This window comes from Heterocephalus glaber, unplaced genomic scaffold, assembly GCF_053883595.1.
Source record: "Heterocephalus glaber isolate CG9 unplaced genomic scaffold, H.glaber_assembly_v1.0 deba00001428, whole genome shotgun sequence".
NCBI classification, from domain to species: domain Eukaryota; kingdom Metazoa; phylum Chordata; class Mammalia; order Rodentia; family Bathyergidae; genus Heterocephalus; species Heterocephalus glaber.
The window spans coordinates 33,424,817-33,444,309 of NW_028258293.1; the positions used below are offsets into that span (position 1 = coordinate 33,424,817).

The 19,493-nt window shown below is 43.5% G+C and overlaps 1 protein-coding gene across 32 annotated transcripts in view; it reads right to left on the reverse strand.

The window, feature by feature from the left end:
• Window positions 1–19,493, reverse strand: part of Tenm4 (teneurin transmembrane protein 4) — a 2,854,999-nt gene that overhangs the window by 284,133 nt on the left and 2,551,373 nt on the right. For 30 of the 32 annotated variants that reach the window (XM_087211381.1, XM_087211391.1, XM_087211392.1 and 27 more), the window contains one exon: window positions 2,115–2,324. The exons of the other annotated variants lie outside the window; for them this stretch is intronic. In XM_087211381.1, coding sequence (XP_087067507.1) covers window positions 2,115–2,324 — 210 coding nt within the window. The remainder of the gene's footprint in view (window positions 1–2,114; window positions 2,325–19,493) is intronic. 32 annotated transcript variants of the gene reach the window in all.

A 19,493-nucleotide genomic window follows, 5' to 3' on the forward strand; every position in this document is an offset into this window, starting at 1 on the left:
AAATGAACAAAGAACATTATATATATATATATATATATATATATATATATACACATATATATATATAATATATAGATAGATATGTAATTTTTTCTTCTTTTCCAGTAAGCTCAAGAAGGCTACTGGCAGTGACAACTCTCGGCACCAACATGACATTCACAAAATCAGAGTACCTTAGAAATGGTTCCATTGGTGGCAAGATGGGGAAACTGAGGCCTAGAGTGCAACAGTGATTTGTTAAGGACAAATAGTTATCCATACTCTAGCCCAGGATTCCTGTCCTGCACTCTGTTTGAAACATGCACTGTGACAGTAAACCACCCAAAGGGTAACATCACCCTTGGGGAGCACAAGGGAATAGGCCCTGGAAAATGGCTAGGCTTTGGTCATAGATAATGCAAGGCCTAAAGCCCAGTCAGAAGGGAACCAACAAGGCCAAAGATCTCTCTGTTTCCAAAGACAGCAGAGGCCGGGGGAGGTCCTGTGTGTGGGGACCTGGAGTACCTAGAAGAACTCGGGTGACTTTCATCTGGTAGCCATCTTGCTCTTCTGTGATCAATGTTTGCTACTGACCAAGTTTAAAGGACCCTAGATTCCTATGAAAGTGTCTTTTTCCATGTTTTCTCTCTGCCCCAAATGCTCTTGGTTAATGCCTTTGGTAATCTCTGCCTGGCACACCTATTTTACTCCTACAGACCCAGCTAGCATCTCTTCCAGGAGACATTTCTAATTCCCCCAGGCCACATAGAGGTTCCCTCCTGGGTCATCTTGTCACCAATACACTAGGCTCCTTCTTCCCTGTCACACTGGGCGGTCATGGTCTATTCCCTTTGACTGTGTTGTAGCATGTCTTAGTGCCTGGCAGGGTGTGGGAGCTTTCACATACAGGCTGTCTCAAGCTGGGTACAATATCACCCATGGTATGCTTGAGGAGACAAGCTTGGAGAGGCAATGAGACATGTCCAACTTCCCCAGCAATAAGCTTATATTTAGTGCAGAACTGTTTGGACTTAGCCTTATACTTTCTAGAATCTTTGTCTCCATGTCCAGAATTTGGCCTGGAATTTAGTATCACAAGGGCAATAATAAATAAACACTCACCAAATCTACAGTGTTTTTGTTTCTGTGGCCAAATGGTTAGGTCTCATTTGTTCTTTTCGTAGAATCATGAAGCCTAGGGGCCATTATAGTGATCTCAGGCTACCTCACTGTCCACCCCCATCTACCTTAGAGGCTTGAATCCTCTGTAGAATATTCTTGGAAAGAAGGGCTGGGCCCTCTCTACTGGACACAGAGAGGGTGAGGATCTTGGCACAGGTCTAACAGCACCCGATGGCGTGGGGGGTGGGGCTCACACCTGGTCAGCCAAGAGCACACCCACAAAACTCTGCCCACTTCCTCTCCTCAGGAAAGCCAGGGAAGCTCAGAAAAAGACAGCTTGTCATGGGTAGATCCACGGTGCAAGGCAGTGGCTCTATCTCAGCCAGCATTCTGACCTGCAGGGGCCTGGGACTTGAGGGCCCTCTGACTCCAGGCTGTGCAAAGGTCCAGAAATGTACAAGCCAGCGGTGGGCTTCATTGTTAATGAAACTTTCTGAGCATTGTCATTGTTAATGGGAACTCTATAATACAGGTCTCACAGGTAGAGCAGTGAAGAAGATCCAAAAAAAAAAAAAAAAAAAAAGCAACAGGTGACGATGTCCGGCTCAGTCCTTGGCACACAGGGCACACACTAGGAAGCCAATCAGTGCTATTTACATTTGGACATTGTTTTTCTTCCTGTGTTGATCTCTGTATCTTTACCTGTGTGGTCGTTACCTGGTCCTTCTCTCTCCTGGTGCCTTTCTGTGCAACTCAGTCATGCATCTGCCTGTCAGCGGGGCGGGGGAGCAGCAACTCCCAATGCTCCCTGCACCCCTGCTGCGCAGTCCCGGGACAGGAGCAGGAGCAGGAGTTGGGCTGCAGCCACCGGAACCGCCCAGGCCCCGGACTCTACTCGAGCCCACCATGCACCAGGACCCTCCTCCCCTGCAAGCGGCCTAAGCAGGCATCGCCAACGAAATGAAATACAAGAAACAAACTCACGAAAGTTAGGAAGAGAGAAAGACACTTACCGTTTGCTGCGACCCCCAGGCTGGCGGAGCCACTTTTAACTAAGAATGAATTAGGGACAAACTCTTCTTCAGAGTCTGAGTCCGGGGTTGGCTGGGCCACACCGTTGCCTAGCAACCGCCTCTGGCTCTCATTGGCCGGAGGGGAGGGGGGCGGGGAGGGGGACTGCTCAATAGGGGTTGATGAAGCGGATGAACAATGCAAGGGCGCACCTGCGAACCACAAAGACAAACACAGACAGAAAAAATAATGAAAATTGATTTTGAGGCACACAGGGAAGGGGGAGCAAAATAAAACACGCACGGGAGGGGCTCTCCCAACACTATGCGATCTACTGCACACGTGGTCTGGGGGCGGGGCTGCTGACTCGGCTGAGAAGGTTGGTGTGAACTCCTTCAGAAGAGCTGGGAGTCTGCTCAGCTTTCAAAAGGCACCTGCCTCAGAGGCCTTGCCGGTTCTTTGAGAGATGCCCAGAAGCCAGGGATCTACTTCTGACTGGTCTACGTTACCACTCAAAACACTGCTACCCCTCTCTGAGTCTTAGAGGCCGCACTAGTAAAATGAGCGGCCAAGATGGGATGATCGCTGAGCCCTCTAAACTGCCCATTCTGTGATGTCACTGAACTGAACGATGTTCTTACTAGTGAAATTTTAATCCGACATGCCTGCAATAAGCTCTAGGCCTCATAAAAGGCAGAGCGAGCTGAAGAGAATGATCTAAGGCTTCCTTTAGCCTTTGGCAGTCTAGGATTTCAACACACCAGTGCTTTACTTTTCTAACAATCTAACATTTTATGACTCTTAAATACTGACATTCTCTGAAAACTTATGGAAAGCAAGAACCTTAGAAGTCTTGTTTGCTTCTCTGTCTGCAGAATATACCATAGTACCTGGCATATAGTTGGTATTAAAGACATATTTGTTAAATGGATTAATTCCAGGAATCTAACATACTAGGATCCTTAAGTTCTAACAGTTGAAAGTGACAGTCTACAATATTGGGACGCTAACATTCTATAAGTTCCAAAACACAGTAACTTTGACTCCAAGTTTCTATTATGGCATGGTTTTAAGGTTCCAGCTTTCCATGGCTCTACGAGCAAAGTCCCAACTCTTCAGAAGGAGGAGGCAATGGCCTAGGACAAGTCCTTTCATCTCAGACAATTTGCATTCTTGTCTGTGGCTGACCTTTCAACATGTGCAGTACATCGCCCAGTAGAGAGAGAACATAAGCACAGACATATAGAAGTATACACTACAAGACAATGCATCCGCTTGACACCAGGGGCTGTTTATTTTCTCCAACCTTGACTGATAGGAGATGTATACCATAATCATATTCATCCATCTTTTCACAGAGACTGAAACTTGGGGAGCGTAATGCAGCCCAGATGGGCCATCATAAGATTTGGCAGGGCCCTAAGTGGGAGGGGGAACAGAGAACCACTGATTGTTGGGGGCAAAGAAAAAGCTTTTTGTGGTCTGACCACATAATAGAGGCCCACTCGGTTCACAGTCACCAAATCCTGCAAGATTTTTCAAGTTCCATAACCTTAATGACAGCCCTGAGCTTTACTGTGCAGGACAATATTATATACAGTTGCTTTGTGTGCTGTTTGGAGGGTTTATTTTAGAAATTTAATAAGGCCAATTGAGACAGCAGGGATCAACCACTAAAATACAATCTTTTGGTAGCTTCTCCCTCTGTGTTTTGGTTTCTTTATCTAAAAATTTGGGCTATGATTCCTCTGTCCAAACCAGTATTCCCATTCCACGGTGAGGGAACCTTCTCTTTCCCTGGCACCACTTACTAGGCAGCACTATAGGGCTCAGCATTCCTTTCTCTGGACAATCTTGTCTTTCTTGCCTGACAATATGTTTGCCCTGCTATATTTGCAGTTATTTGTATCTGTTTTACACACAAAAATGTATAGTACATGCTTAGGGTATAGTGCACTCTTGGAGTAGGTTTTGGAGTTCAACAGAACCAGAGTTTGCTTCACAGCCTAGCCTCCTATTAGTTATATGATTTTGGAGAAATTACTTCCAGTTCCTCATTTGTAAATTATCCACTCCCTGTACCCCCCGTTTTGTAAGGTTGCTGTGAAGACTAAAGAAATCCCATGTGAGCACACAGTGTGCATGAGTGAATAGGAGCTTGGTACTCACCAAATGTTTATTAATTTGATCAAAACCACACCACCAAGAACCCCATTCATCACTCCCCTTTCACTGCAGTCCTAGTTTTGGAAAGATTTTTGTCTACCAGGCTGCATTTATTAAGTAAATATACACACATTTCCTCATCTTTTATTAAGTAAAGACATCTTTTAATCTCAAATAAGAGCTTCTGATGAGCTTGGGATAACCAGTGCCATACCAAGCTGAGTTGCTAGAATTTCAGCCCAAAGTTAAGAAACATGATATGTTGTTCCATGGTGCTTGTTTCAGCTTCTTCCTGAGTAAAGCTGTCAAGCTTTACCTAGTAAATGGTTCCAGAATGAAGTAAATTGTTCCAGCACAAGCTTCAGGGACCCTGGGTTGAACCCAGCCCTACTCCCTCCTGGGCTGCGTACTAGCCTGTTCTTCCTCCCAGCCAATCTCCCGGCCCCTCCTCAGATCTGGGTTATTCTGAATATTCATCACTAACATCCAAAGCCCCTAACAAGGAACCAGGTGCTCAGTAGGCACCAGAAGTTTCTGTAAAGTATGGATATTAGTGGGAACATGTTAATTCCCTTCCTTTCATTCATTGGCAGCTTTCACTTTCAGTGAGTGCCAAGATAGATATGCTGAATGATCTCCTAGGATGCAAGAAAATAGTAGGAAATATTTATTGCTTTAACTCACAATTTTCAAATTTCAGTGTATGTTTTTAATGTGCATAACACACAAATGCTTGAGATGCATGCACTGAAATGTGGTGCTGGGCCACTTCGATGTGTGTAGAAGCAGAGTTGGTTATACTAAGAGCAGGGGCTCTAGGTCCAGCCAGACTGCCTGCATTTGAAATCCAGGTCCACTACTTGCAGTTGACCTAGTGCAAACTATTTCACCCTTTGTGCCTTCATTTCTTCATCTTCATAATGGAGAACAGGGAGAAAAAGAGCTCCTACTCTTTTTGGGGGGCTGCTTTGGATTACAGAGGTTAAAACTAGTAATATTTGGAGAACAGAGTATAGCAGCCATTAAACACCTATAGATATTAGATGCTGTTATGCAGATATGTGCAGGTACAAAGTAGAAGGGCATTGACTTTAACTGTTCTTTTTTATTAGAGAGAATTGGATGGTTGTAAAAGTGTGGTGAACACTGCTTCATTCCAGAAATATTTCCTAAACTCTGACTGAGGCAGATGAGGAGATACAATGAGAGACACAGCTCCAAAGAGATATAGGAGGGGAGGAGAGTGTGCAGGGAGCTCTGAGCAAGACAGAAGTGAGACAGGTCAGAGTAGCAAGCAGCCCTGTGCAAAGGCAGGAGGGCTGAGAGAGGCACTGAGAAGGCTTTATGGTACCACAGAAGATGTCAATGAGGAGAGATGGTGGTGTGAGTATCCATGGCAGAGGGAGGAATACTCTGGCCCCACCACCCATCTTTGCTGGTCTCAGCTATCTTTCCACCCCCTTCTCAATGCCTCTCAAGTCTCTGGTGTCACCATTAATTTAACTTCTCACCAAATCTACTTAGACTTGCTGACACATGCTGGCTTGCTCTTACTTCCGTGGTCTCACTGCTCTCTCTTTCACCCAAGTTTGCAGAGTTGTACAGCTCTTTGCATTGAGTCTATCTGAATAGTTCTTCCCAGAGCTCAACTGTAGAACTTCTGCCTCTGAGCTTTTGCATATGCTGTTCCCTCTTCCTGAAACATTTCCTTTGCTTGCTACCATCCTGTAGGTTATGCTACACTTCACTCATCATTAGGCCTTTGCCTAATAGCACCTCCCTCAGGAAGGCCTCCTTGATGCCTTCAGCCTGGACATCACCTCTTAGAAGCAGTCTCATGAACCGCAAACTCTCTTGGCTGCAACCTTTTTCACCCTGGTGTGTTTGATTATCTGTGCCCCCCACCAGCCTGGCTGCCTTGTCTGTTATCTTATTTTCCAGTGCTCAGCCTAGTGTTGTGCAGAGGAAGTACTAATAAATATCTGTTAAGTGAGAGTACCTTGATAATAGCACAACAGTTCTGTGTGAGAGTAGTGAAACATGAATAATAGATTTAGGTTTTGAATCCTGGAAAAAGGAGACTGATCATATTAAGTGGGGGCCCAGGGATATTGTTGAGCAGAAAGGTGAGAAGTCCCTATCTGTGCTTTGGAAGGATCTACTTTTTAAACTCGAGGCATCTGCTCAGTCATCCAGATTTCCTTCCTAACTGGCCTGCCTCAGTTAGGATACTGAAAGTGCAGATGACCTGGGCTTGCACTGAGTGGGGCCCAGATGCATGCTCGTGCAGGCAAGCAGGGATGCATGATCCCTGGGGTTCAGCTGTGTCTTCCCATGTCTCCTGGTAATCTACCAGTATAGTAGATGCTCTCACTGTGTCACATCTGTGATCAGAAGAGATGGTGTGATTGGAATGAGCTTTCCTGTACTCTATTCCAACAAAAGAGGGGGACAGTGGAGGGTGGGGAAAGCCATCCAAGTTTCCCAAGAGGAGGTCTCAGTGAACCCAGCACTGGCTTCTAGTAGCTAGGGATAGAGAAAGAAGGCAGAAAAGTGAGGGAGACACCTGGATCATTGGGTTAAGGGTGCAGGCCAAACATTTGCAGAGCTTTTCTAGGAGGCCAGGCTGGACCACATGCTCAAGAACATTTCCTCACAACATCAAGATGGTAGGAAAAACTCACTCCCATTTTCTTTTCTTCCTAAAAACAGGGCTTAGGGACAAAAGAAAGATAAGAGAAACTATGTAGCTCAAGGTAACAATAAATGATGCCATCCTGTATAATCTGGAGCACAGTTTTCTTGTCCTGGGGTCTACTTTGTCTAGAATTCCCTTGGAAGAAATTCTTGACACTTGGGAACGACCCAGGCTTTGTGGGAGGGATTTGGGCTCGGGGTCCCAGGTCACAGAACTTCATTTCCAGTACAAAGGACCATTCTGTGGAGCAGCCCAGCTCTTCCCTGGCCTACACAGACTTCATGTCTCTCAAATTAGCATCTCACAGTGGCACAGCCCGGAAACTCTAGGAATGAAGACCCTGATCCTTTGAGCAAGTGGTGCCCAATCAAAGCCCAGGGATCTGACTTTGGCCATGATGGCTGCACCAGATGGAAAGGCTGGCTCAGGAAGCCACTGTGCATTGGAGGACCAGTCACTTGGAGGCAGCTGGAGGCTGTGGAAGGAGTTTAGATCCTAACACTCCCAGAGAGCCGTTCTGGGACTACTGGATTCTGGCTGTGTGAGCATGGATAAATTTTCTACCTACTCTGGGACCAGTTTCTGAATCTATAAAATGAGAATAATACACTCCTTGTTCACAAGTGAAGAAATGTGAAACACTTGGCACACTTTTGCTCTGGAAAGATGAGATTATAAGAATAGATCAGTGTTGTCCAAAACTTTCATCATGGAAAACCACTTTTCATTTTCCATCAAGAAAATCTCAAGTAAAATTCCAGTGCCACAAGAGATAAAGAATGGCTACTGAGGGGGTGTGGTCCTGGAGCTTCCTCTGGGAAGCACAATTGGATCAGATGATCACTACCCCTCTTTTTTTTTGTACTGTGGATTTAACCCAGTTTGCACTGAGCTGCACTGAGCTGCATCCTCAGCCCATTTTTATTTTTTTATTCTGAGTCAGGGTCTCACTAAGTTGCCCAGGCTGGGGTTGAACTCATGATCTTCTTGCCTGAGCCTCCCAGAGTGCTGGGATTATGGATATGTGCCATCATGCCTGGCTTTATAGCCATTTTTGAAGTCAAGCAATAGAGGCTTAGAGAAGTGAAGTAATTTTTCTGTAGTCATAGAACTCAGATAAGAAACTGTAACTGCAATCATCTTTTTCATTAGGCATAGGGAAGAGGAGAGGCATGGCCATTAGAGAAATACAGCTAAAAGCAAAAAACCATAGCCTTCTTTGTATTGGGCAGACCAGGGGTCCAAGCCTAGTTCCACTGATGACTTTGTCACCTTGGGTCACTTCCATTAGTTTTACTTTTCCCCGTGAAAAATGGAGTGATGTTACCCACTGCAAAGATTTGCTGTGAGATTGATGAATAAGGAATTTAGCAGTCTGCTTGCTCACCAGAAAGGTTCAACCAATAGTGACTCCTTCTACCATCCCTCCAGATGTCATAGACAGAATATGATGGTTTTGGGGAAGAAACAATGACAGATTTGGAAGTCTAGCAATATGTATTCCTTGATGATATTAAAAAATAGAGGAAAAGTGTTAGGGAGACAGTGGTGCTATACGAAGAGAACATAGGACAAGAGAATACTGAGATCTGCAGAAAGATCAATCTCAGTGATTTACACCTTTGCATGGATTGATGGTAGCTTTCCTTTCATTTGAAATTTAATGTATAATTAGAGTGAGTCTGTTCTCAAAGAAGAATTTTCTAGCATTCTGGATTCTGAGTGTATCTGGGGTATGCCATGAGACAAAAAGTGACAAGGGCTACCTGATGGAGACATTAATTATTCTCAAAGAAAGACCATTAACAAAATGCACTTTTTTACACTTTGCTCAGTGGTCCAGAGAAATGCATCTGCATGCTCAAATGGAATGGTATTGATCTACGTTAAACCCCATCTAGGTTATAGTAGGGAAATTGGTGGTGTGGTATGTGTGTTCAACAGGAACATGTAAGAACCCATTTGTAAAACAGAGTTCTTGCAATGAGCTACAAGGAGGACACTTTCTTCCCAGGCAATGCTCTAGATTATTAAAAGAGTTTTCTAGTAACTTTTAAATTTGCAGCCCTGTAACTTAAAAGCCTTTATGTAAAATGCTTTGCCCAATTCCCAGCCATTACCAAATAAATGACACCTAGAAATCAAACCACCAACACCCAGATCGGCACAGACACTGCCTCTCAGTGGAACACCAACTTGATAGTTCATCCTTCCAATGAATGGCAGCTGGGTTCATCTTTTAGCTCCTCTACCAAAACCCAAATACTCTCCTCATGAACCAATATAGGTTATCCAACTGCTTTGTTAAATAAGTGAAATCATTGTTCTATACAGAGGACGGGCACTGAAGAAAAGGGAGGTCTCCTTCTGCTAGACATGTTGGGGCTCTCTTGCACTGGAATCATGGCCTGTGTTTTAGTTTTATGAGTTATGTTCATGTGTACTGCTTGAACAGACTATCTATCCACCCATATGTTGTTCATTTTTAAGTCCTGTCTTGGCTCACAGTCTCAGATCAGCAAAGGGTTGTAGAATCAGTTCCTATACTTATTTGAAATCTATTGGAACCCATTCCTGCAAAGCATATCAAAGAGCTGGGAATCTGAAAATCCACAGTGATCACACATTCTGGTTTGTTCCAATTTACATCTATTATTCTGCATTGATTAATAAATGTGTCTCCCTTTACTGTAAAAATGTCTTGATCTGGACAATTCATTACATGCCCAGCCTGTTTTGGGGCAGTAAAGTGTAGATTAGGTTCCACATAAGAGGCTGAAGATCTCCACTTCTGGAATTGGGGTCAAGGGTTCTGAGTATGGGGTCAACAAAAGTTCATGCTCATAGCCAAGCCCTACCACCCTTCTGTTAGACTAGCACACCCTAAGGCTCTTTAGTGGTCCAATACTGTGAAAGATGGGAGTAACAGCAGTCTGCATCCCAAGGGTTTTTCTCAGGATTAATGAAGATCATGGAAAAAGACAGGATATGAATGGCTTTAGTTACAATGAAAAGTCAAATACCTCCAGTGGAGTAGATGCTCTTAAAGCATTTACTGAAGGAATAAATTTGTAGAAATGTATATGAGAAAAAAATCAGCTAAAATTGAAAAAAAACCTCACTTTACAATGAATCTCACTGTTACAAGCAATTCTGAATTTTGATATGGTTTTATATCTTTGATTTTTTTTATGGTGAACATATATAGCTCTTTATATATCTTCAAAGCTTAGTTTTGAAAACTATAGCAGCAAATAAAACAGTAAGTGTAAAAAAATCTGGTATTTAATAGATGCTAAAAGAGATATTGGCCTTAAATATAAAAATGATCTCATGTATTGATATTATTAGGATTACAATTAGGTGTAATCTGATTTTTTTTTTTGGTACCGAGGATCGGACTTGGAACCTTGTGCTTTCAAGGCAAGTGGCGGAACCACTGAGCTTAATCCCTGGCCCAGGTATACTCTGATTTTTACATGAGCAGTTTCTTTTCAGAAATTTATTTAAAATTTGACTTTTTAAAGATTTTATTTTAAGGGCATTCAGCACAATATTGTAATAGCAAAAAGTTAAAGAAAATTTTAAATGTTAAAAAGGATAAGCATTTATTTGTTCATTTAAAAAAGTAAATGCTTAATTATATAAACAAGGCATAGTAATACAAAGCTATTATCATATAAGGGGTGATCAGAACATCTGGTGAAAGTTTAAGAAGTTTATTATAGTAAAAGACACATTGCCATTAATCCCCCTCAACACACTCTCTCTCTTTGAAAACACCTAGCCCGTCGCTGTTGTCACTTTCCCAAGCAGTTCTGGCAGTCTTCTTTTGTGAGTATCTTTACGAGGTGCGATAAAAAATAACAGTGAATGATGCTGCTCAGTGCCATCCGATTGAAAGGCCGGCTCGTAAACACATTATGATGTGTCCTCATCCTCTTTATTCACCATGTCTAACAGCACTTGACTTCTAGATCTTCCCCAAAATCAAAATCACCATGAAAGGTAAACTTTTTGAATTGATTCAGGACATCAAGATAGCTACTACATGCAACTAAAGATACTCACGAAAGATTTCCTGACTACTTCAGAAAGTGGAAGAATGGTGGGATAAGTGTATTTAAAGTGAGGGGAGAGTATTCTTGAGAGAGATTAATGACAACGTGTCTTTTACAGTAATAATTTTTTTTTTGTTACCACGGATCGAACTCAGGACTCTGCGCTTGCGAGAGTCAGGCGGTGGCACCACTGAGCTAAATCCCTGGCCCTTACAGTAATAGTTCAAAAAAATGTAACCACTACCATATATTTCAACCACATCTGTAACATAACAAATTATAGGCCACATTTGTAAAGAACAGTTAGTGACATGGGAAATAGGATATCAAAAAAGCATGGTGCAAAACTGTGTGAAAAGTACTCCTGACTTTTGTTTAAATGTGTGTACAATCTATAAAACAGGTATTAATATTAGTTACCTTAAAACAGTAGAATTAGGAAATAATTTTAGTTTTTCTTTATATTGTTCTATATTTCCAAGAAAAAAATGTGTGACAATGAGATTTGAAAAAAAAAAACAGTGAAAGTTATTTTAAAGTGAAGAAAACCCACACACAGCAAGTCAGCTGTGAAGATGGCTCCCCTCTGGGGACCCTCCTGGAAGGTGCTGAAGAGCCTGCAGCCTATGGGTTCCGGGTGACCTCCTCCTTGTCCAGACTGGCAAATCTATGGCTGTTCCTCCCTGTCTGCCTGAGTCAACTTTCCTCCTCGGTGGGTGGTTATTTTCGGAAGCGGGGCCGAGGTCGTCTGTCTGTCTCTGTAACTTATACTGGGAAAATGGTCTCTGGAAAACAGGACACAGTAAATATCTCAGCCTCAGGTCATTTGATCTCCAACCCTCCCTCTCACGGGTTTCCCAGAAACTTGGAAAAATAAAAATGCTGCCTGTTCTGGACTTATCATGTAAGTGGAATCACATGTGTCCTTTTATGTCTAGCTTCTTTTACTGAACATACGGTTTTCAAGGTTCACTTATGTTAGAGCATGAATCAGGATTCATTTCTTTCTTTTCTTTTTGACAGAGTCTCACTAAGTCAGTAGGTTGCCCACGCTGGCCACCTGCTTGTGGTCTCCCTGCTTCAGCCCCACAAAGTGCCAAGATGACAGGCATGTGCCACCACTCCTGGCTTCTAGGAAAATTGTTTGACCTCTTAAAGTAACTTCAGGATGGTTTTCCAAATTGGCTGTGCCATCTTGCATTTTCACTAACAACATTTTATGGTTCCAATTTTTCCACATTTTTGCCAACACTTGTTATTACATAACTTTTGGACTACAGCTACTCTAGTGGGTGTAAAGTGGCATTTCACTGTGGCTTGATTTGCATTTTCCTGATGACTAATGACTTGAGCATCTTTCATGTGATTATTGACTTCTTGTATATCTTCTTTGGAGAAATGTCTATCAGATCGGTTACTCATTTTTCATTACTTTTCCCCTCAAATATTTATTTTGTGCCTACTTTGCCAGGCACTACCTGCCCCCCGGGCCTTCCTCATACTGGGGATCGAACTCAGGATTTTGTACTTGTTGGGCAGGCATAACAACACTGAGCTAAATCCCAGGCACTGTTCTAAGCATCACTGGCAAAGAAGGCCAAATCCTTACCTTCAGAAACTTATATTTTGCTGGGGGAGAAAAATAAATAAAGGATAAAGCAAATATCTGTACAAAGTGAGATTGAGTGGGGATAAGCTCTATGAAGAAAAGTCAAGTGGGTATGGTGTCAGGAGTATAGGATGGCTCTTTTTGTAAACAGAGTAATCAGGGAAGGCTTCTAGAGGAGGTGACATTTAAACAAAGTAAATGAAGGAGGGAGCCACACAAACCTCTGCAAAGTCCAGTGGCAAGGTGTTTGCTGCAGAACTAAGTCCATTTGAGGGACAGAAAGAAAGCTAGCAGGGCTAGAGAAGGATGGCAAGGATAGTGCTAGGAGATGGGCCTCAAGATGTTGCCAGGGCCCAGGTTATAGACTGGCAAGTACTGCAGACTGATACCATTGTGCGTACATGTTATTATAAGCCAGTTCCCCGGTCCTTTTCATCTCCATGTGTCCACAGTCCACACAGTGACTTCACAGATGGTGGCTACACCACACGGGGGTGGGGTAATGGCCATCACCATCATTTCCCAGAGACAGAAAAGGAAGAGAGTTGCTGTGACACTCAACTAACAAGGGACTGCTTGGGACTCCGACTCAGGGAAGGGGTAGCATATATGATCTGGATTTAAACCTCATTATTGTTTGGGCAGCTTGCTTCATCTTTTAGAACCCTGGAATCCTCAGGATCGGGGCCTACCTTGCAGGAGGTCTGTGAAAGGTAAATGAATGAGAGCATGCATGTCATATGGCAGGTGCTCATAGTGGTAACTGCCTCATTTCCCTTTGATGGTAAACTCCAGTCTATACCCTACTGTCTGTGTGTGCTGCCCAGATGGGCACTTGAGACACAGAACTAAGACCAGCTCATCCCCCAAAGGGACACCTGGCCCCACAGGTGAAGGAGAGAGAAACACATCCCTTGCATAGAGGATCAGGGATGCCAGAGTGGGAGAAGAGTGGTAAGGGAGGGATTAGGGTCAAAGATGGAGGCTGAACATGAGACCCACTGAGCTCCCAGTGTCACTTGTGACTCCAGGCTTCTCCTAGGTGTCTCTAACCTTTCTCGTGAGCTGCCTCCAGCAGGGTTTAAGATGGTTCATCCAACCCCCTGGAGGCTTGAACTGGGGTGATGGAGGGGCCACTCAGCATGGGACGTGTCAGAGAAGGAAGGCATGAGGCAAGCTGGCTTATCTCTGAATGTCAAAGTCTGCTGGCAGCTGTGACCAAAGAGCCACTGAAATTTATGGCAGGTCTTGGACAACAGTGAGGTCATGGCTTTACAGATTTGGACTGAGACTTGATTAAGAAAGTCTTTCAAACAGCTGGTTAAAGTCATTTATTACTTCTCAAGGACGTATCTCTTTAAATTTCCCTCCCGCCACTCAATTTACACATCTGCCAAATTCCAGGCCTTAAGACCAAGGAAGAGTAGGACCAATTGTCAGGCATACCTCTCCTCAAGAGCTTGAGGGACTGTGGAGGTAGTAGGTACGGAGGAAAGAGACAAAGAGAACTACAGAGGGAAAAGTACCAGTGTCCGTAGAGTGGGGAGATCACAGATATTAATTGAGCACCTACTATGTGCTCAGGACCATGGAAGATGCTTTATATAAGTCATGTCAGTTATCCCTCACACCCCTAAAAGACCTCAGGATCTCTCCAGTTGACTGAAACTTCAAAGACAGTATGCTCAAAGTCACTCAACTGGTGGGTGCTAGTCAGGGCTTGAGTCTTGTTCTGTTGGGCTCTAGGACCACAAGCTTCCCACTGAAACAACCTAGATGGAACACAGTAATAAACATGAGAATGTACATTTGTAAATTTGTGGATTTATTTTCCTGATCTTTTACTTGCATGGGAAGAGTACAATAATGCTCGAGTTAAGCTCATGTTTAAAGACACAGGGCCAGTGAGGTGTGGGGCTGGGCTTCAGAGCCTAGAGCTGGAGTTCTTCCTGGGGACTCACTCTGTCTTTCATAGGGTCTTAGTGTGGGAGTCAGGGATTAGTGTAGCCAGTGAACTGGACAGAAACCAACCAGGAGATAAAAAGCAAGTAAAGTAAAGCCAGAACAGTATACTTATCATTTGTAGAGCGTTCTAAGTCACCATAATGTCTCAATACAAAGTTTTAAAAAATAAGAGAAAGCCATGTCATGTGAATGTAAGCATACAGTGAGGTGTGTTCCCTTCAAATAGTTTTTCTCTGGTAAATGCCCTGATTGGAAACAGTGTCCCTTGAGCTTACTCAGTGTGCCATGGCCTCTTATTCCCATTACAGTTCTACAAAGTTTCTGGCAACATTTTTTTGGGAAAAGTGTAAACATAAAAAGGACCAAAAATTCCTCTTCTGTCACTCTAGAAAAATCTTGAAAAAAAATCCAAGAAGACAGTCCTTGGGAGAGTGAACAGGTAGTGAAATGGCTGTCCAGTCTGTTCACCAGGGACTCTGTCACCCCTAGACTGGGAATGTCCCCAGAGGGAGGTTCTCAGAGCAGGAGCCTCTGAGGAGGTTTTAGGCACAGACTTACTTTTTGTCCTATGCTACACTCTGTACATAAAGGAGCCTTTGTGATGATGAGGGAAAGGAGCAGACATTGACCAGAGTTCTGTGTGTCAGGCATGGTGCTGAGCACATTGTAGGAGCTCGGTATCCACGCAAGCATTGTTCTCTCACATGACAGATTAATTGACCTTTAAGAAGCAATAAATTGTATTTCCTCACAGTTCTGGAGGTTGATATTCAAAGACCAAGGTATTGGAAGGGCCAGGGAATGCTCCTTGCTCCTTCCCAGCTTCCGGGGTTGCTCCAGTCTCTGACTTTGATGTCACAGGTGGTCTTCCGGTGACTCTGTCTTCACATGGCTGTCTTCCTACAAGGCTACCTCATACTGTATTAGGCTCTGGTCTGCTCCAGGATGAGCTCATCTTATCTAGTGATAAATGCAATGACCCTATTTCTAGATATCCTCATGTTCTTGAGTACTGGAGTTTAGGACTTCAACATATCTTTGTTTCTGGAGAGGTGGGGTGGCACAATTCTACTTATCACACTGTCTGGTGAAATTTCCAGTATAGAAGCCCCCTTTTAGAGATAAATATGTTGAGGCACAGAGAAACCAAGGGACTTGATTCAGGTGTACAGTAGTAAATCACAAATCCAGATTTGACTCCAAGACCATACTCTCCCTACCCTTCTACAATGGTAGACAGGGTGATGTCACCCTGTCTTGCCAAGCATGAGATTTCCCCAGCTAGTGGTCACTTCTGTACAAAGAACTGTTACATACCTATCACATATAGTTCTTGTGACACATCTATGACATAGGTATTATTCCTATTTTACCGATAAAGAAAATGAGCTCCAGAAAGATGGAGGTCAGTCAGTTTGGAAAAGGAAGGAAAGGAGCCAGGTATGGTGGTGCATTGTAGTCCCGGCACTCTAGGAGGTGACGTGGAGGATTCCAAGATCAAGCCCAGCCTGTGCAACTTAGTGAGACCTTGCATGTGTGCATGCATGTATGTATGTATAAATAAATAGAAAGGGGCTAGGAATGTAGCTTAGTGCAAAGGTCCTGGGTTCAATCCCTGGTGTTGCAAAAGAAAAAAGAGGAAGGAAAGGATTGACCCTGAATAGTCTTTTATCCATGCTTTTTCTGCAACCTCATCAAAGGGATTAATGGCTTTGTAGTAGGGATATTGGGTACCAGAAACAGAGTTAAAAATCAACACAATTAACTAATGAAACAGCCCGATCCCAGAGCTTCCTGGGAAGGCTATTCACTCTGATCCAAGGCACTGCACTGCAAAAGAAGTAAGTGGTTAGTTTTGTTTCTTTTAACCAAAAAGGCTCATCTGAAGACAGAAGACTGTATACTTTGAAGGCTAAAGCTTTCAACAGTCCCAGCCTGAGAGTTCAGATCCAGACCTACTCCTAGGATAGTAAAGCTTGATCTTTGCTAACAGAATAGAATTTCCCGATTTGTGGTGGACAGGCACTGAGCAATGCTTATGTATCAAGTTCTTGGCATTTCTGGGCAGATTCTGAGAAACAGTATCCTTGTGACTGGAATCAGCACACATGGACTACATTTGTCTCAGATTTCATGTTGTTGGGGAAGTGAGAGGAAAGGTGCCTGCAGGGTAGGAAATGCATTTAGGATGTTCCTGCAGACAAAGTCCATGGAGTCCAGTGGTCTGAGAAGCTGGTATGTGTGTGCATGTGTGTGTGTGTGTGTATGTGTGTGTGTGTGTGTGTGTGTGAGAGAGAGAGAGAGAGAGAGAAAGAGAGAGAGAGAGAGAGAGAATGAGCAGGGTGTTCTATGTACTCTGTCTCTGGTCTCTGGTTTAGTCAGAAGCACTGGTCATTGGAGAAGAAGGTCAAGCATCCTTTAGGAGTGACCTGCACCTCACTTCTGCACAACTAGTTCCCCGCAGTCCCATCGAGTTTCCAACTAGCATGCATCCCAGTGCAGCTATGAAGGGGAATCCAATTGGGCCCCTGCATGGCTTTGAGAAGTTCCCTGTATAGTGGTCAAGCAAATGTGGAAGAGGCAGTTGCCCGACAGTGCTATCAGAGCAGGACAGAGAAGCCCCTTAACTAGTGAAGTCTTAGGGCCCAGCGGCACCTTCCTAGAGGATGCTATGCTTTAGCAGAAGCCTAAAGGTGAGCTTGGAGTGGGCTGGGCAAGAAGGTGTGGTTGGGTCTCCATGTGTGCATGTGCGTGTATGGTGTGGGTTGGCTCCAGCACCCCAGGCAGAGAGCCACATGTGCCAAGGCCCAAAGGTAGGAAAGAGCACCAGACTGCTAGGGAGTCAAGAGGCCTAAAATGAAATATGGCTGGGGTAGAGCTAAGGAAAGTGGTAGAAAGGTAAGTGGAGAACTAGGCAGAACTCCAACCAAGTAAAGGCTTTTCATAGAATTCAGGAAATATCCCTACTCCCTACTCTGGGTCCCTTACACTGAAAAATCATTTTTGAAATTACTCTTACTCCCCCCATTTACCAGATAAGAGGAGAGAAGTTCAAAAAAGGTTAAGTAATTGCATTCTGCAAGTCTGTTTTTTTTTCTGAAAGAAACTACCCTCTGACTGTCTGCCTGAACAACTGAGTCTTTTGCTCTCCGAAGAATTTTATGCAAGAGAGAGAAATATAACTTGTTTAATAATAAGAAGAATGATAACAACAGCTAGTATTGATTGGGTACTTTCTCTGTGCCAGACACACTGTGCATACACATGAATCCATTTTGAAGCTTCACAACAATTTGATAAAGTAGAAATTTCTATTATCCCCATTTTAGAGATGAAGACACTCAGACTTAAAGTGGTCAATCAGCTTGGCCAATGTCACCCAGTGAGCTGAGCAGGGAAAAGCCCAGAGGTGGCCCCAGGTGGCTGACTGCTCATAGCGTGAGCAACTAATTACTTCTCTGTGAACTTTAAAAAGAGTGAAGTTTTTATAGCCCAACCTGAAAGCTTACCTATGAGGAAATAGGCCTGGGGAGGTGACAGAGGCACCAACAGGCAGCAGTAGAATGTGCTGTGTGCCATTAATGTTAATAATAGCAAGAGTAATGAGAAGCACCCTGACAGACTGGTTGGAACATGGACCCTAAAGCCATCTATCCCAGTACTGCCACTTACAAACTTTGCAACCCTGGGAGTTTTTTAAGTTCTCTTGGCCTCAGTTCCTTAGTCTGTAGGATGGGACAGTAGCAGTACCTACCTCATGGAGTTGAACAGAGATTAGATTCCAGCCATGAATGAGCCATTCATGTATGTGATGATGTATGTATGTAATGCTGGTGGGGGTGGTAGATGAGCAAGACAGCATAGCCACAAAGCAGGATCTTGCATTTGAGTAAATCTTATTGTATAATAAAAATGTAATTATGTTATAAGGGTAAGCATTTGCGGTCACTTGTTACTTGTTCTGGACTAAGGACTGTGCTGGATGTACTTTGTCTCTGATTTACATGACAGATTGTGGATAAGGATTATTAATCCTCATTTTTCAGACAGAGAAACAAACGTAGGAAAATTAAGTAGTGTGTTTAAAGTTACAAAGGGCTTGATGTGTGGCTCAGTGTTAGAGTGCTTGTTTAGCATGCACGAGTCCCTGGGTTTGATCCCCGGCACCACTAAACCACTAAACAAACAAACAAACAAACAAACAAAGTGGCACAGCATGGAAGTTGTTGAAGCTGGATTGGAATATATGTTATTTCCCACAATAACCTCTCCCCTATGCATAAGAGTAGTAGAGAGTGCTGACACCCATCACCTCATTACTGTGAAGTATCTGGCCTATTTTTAATGTTTATAACTCCTATATTTCCATGACAGGTGTGAGTATGTGGTGGGGTGGCTGCTGAACAAGAGAGCACAGCCACAAGCAGGATATTGCATTCAAGTATCTATTATTCTGTAATAGAAATGTAATTATTTTATAAGGATAATAGCAACCTATTCCATGTGCAGAGCCCTCACTGGTTCAGACAACCTTTTCATATCCATTATCTCACTGCATCTCTGTAACGGCTCTGTAGGCAAGGAATAGAGCTAATTATATTATTTTCTGTTTGTGGCAGGCACTCTTGTTTGCCTACCAAAACCCACTGCCCTTGCTAACAGAATTCTAATCTTGTCCAGCCAATCATCCCTCTGTTGGTGGATCCTGACTAGCAATGGATTGGGGACCCTTGGAAGCTGACACAAGGAAAGGCCTATACTCTGGATGTTGAGTTATCTGGACACAATGCCTGAGATTGCAGCAACTAAACCCAAAAGCTGAATCTGAGGTTTGATGAAACACCTGGGAATAGCCTAGGCTGGGACTTTCTGCTAAGTGAGA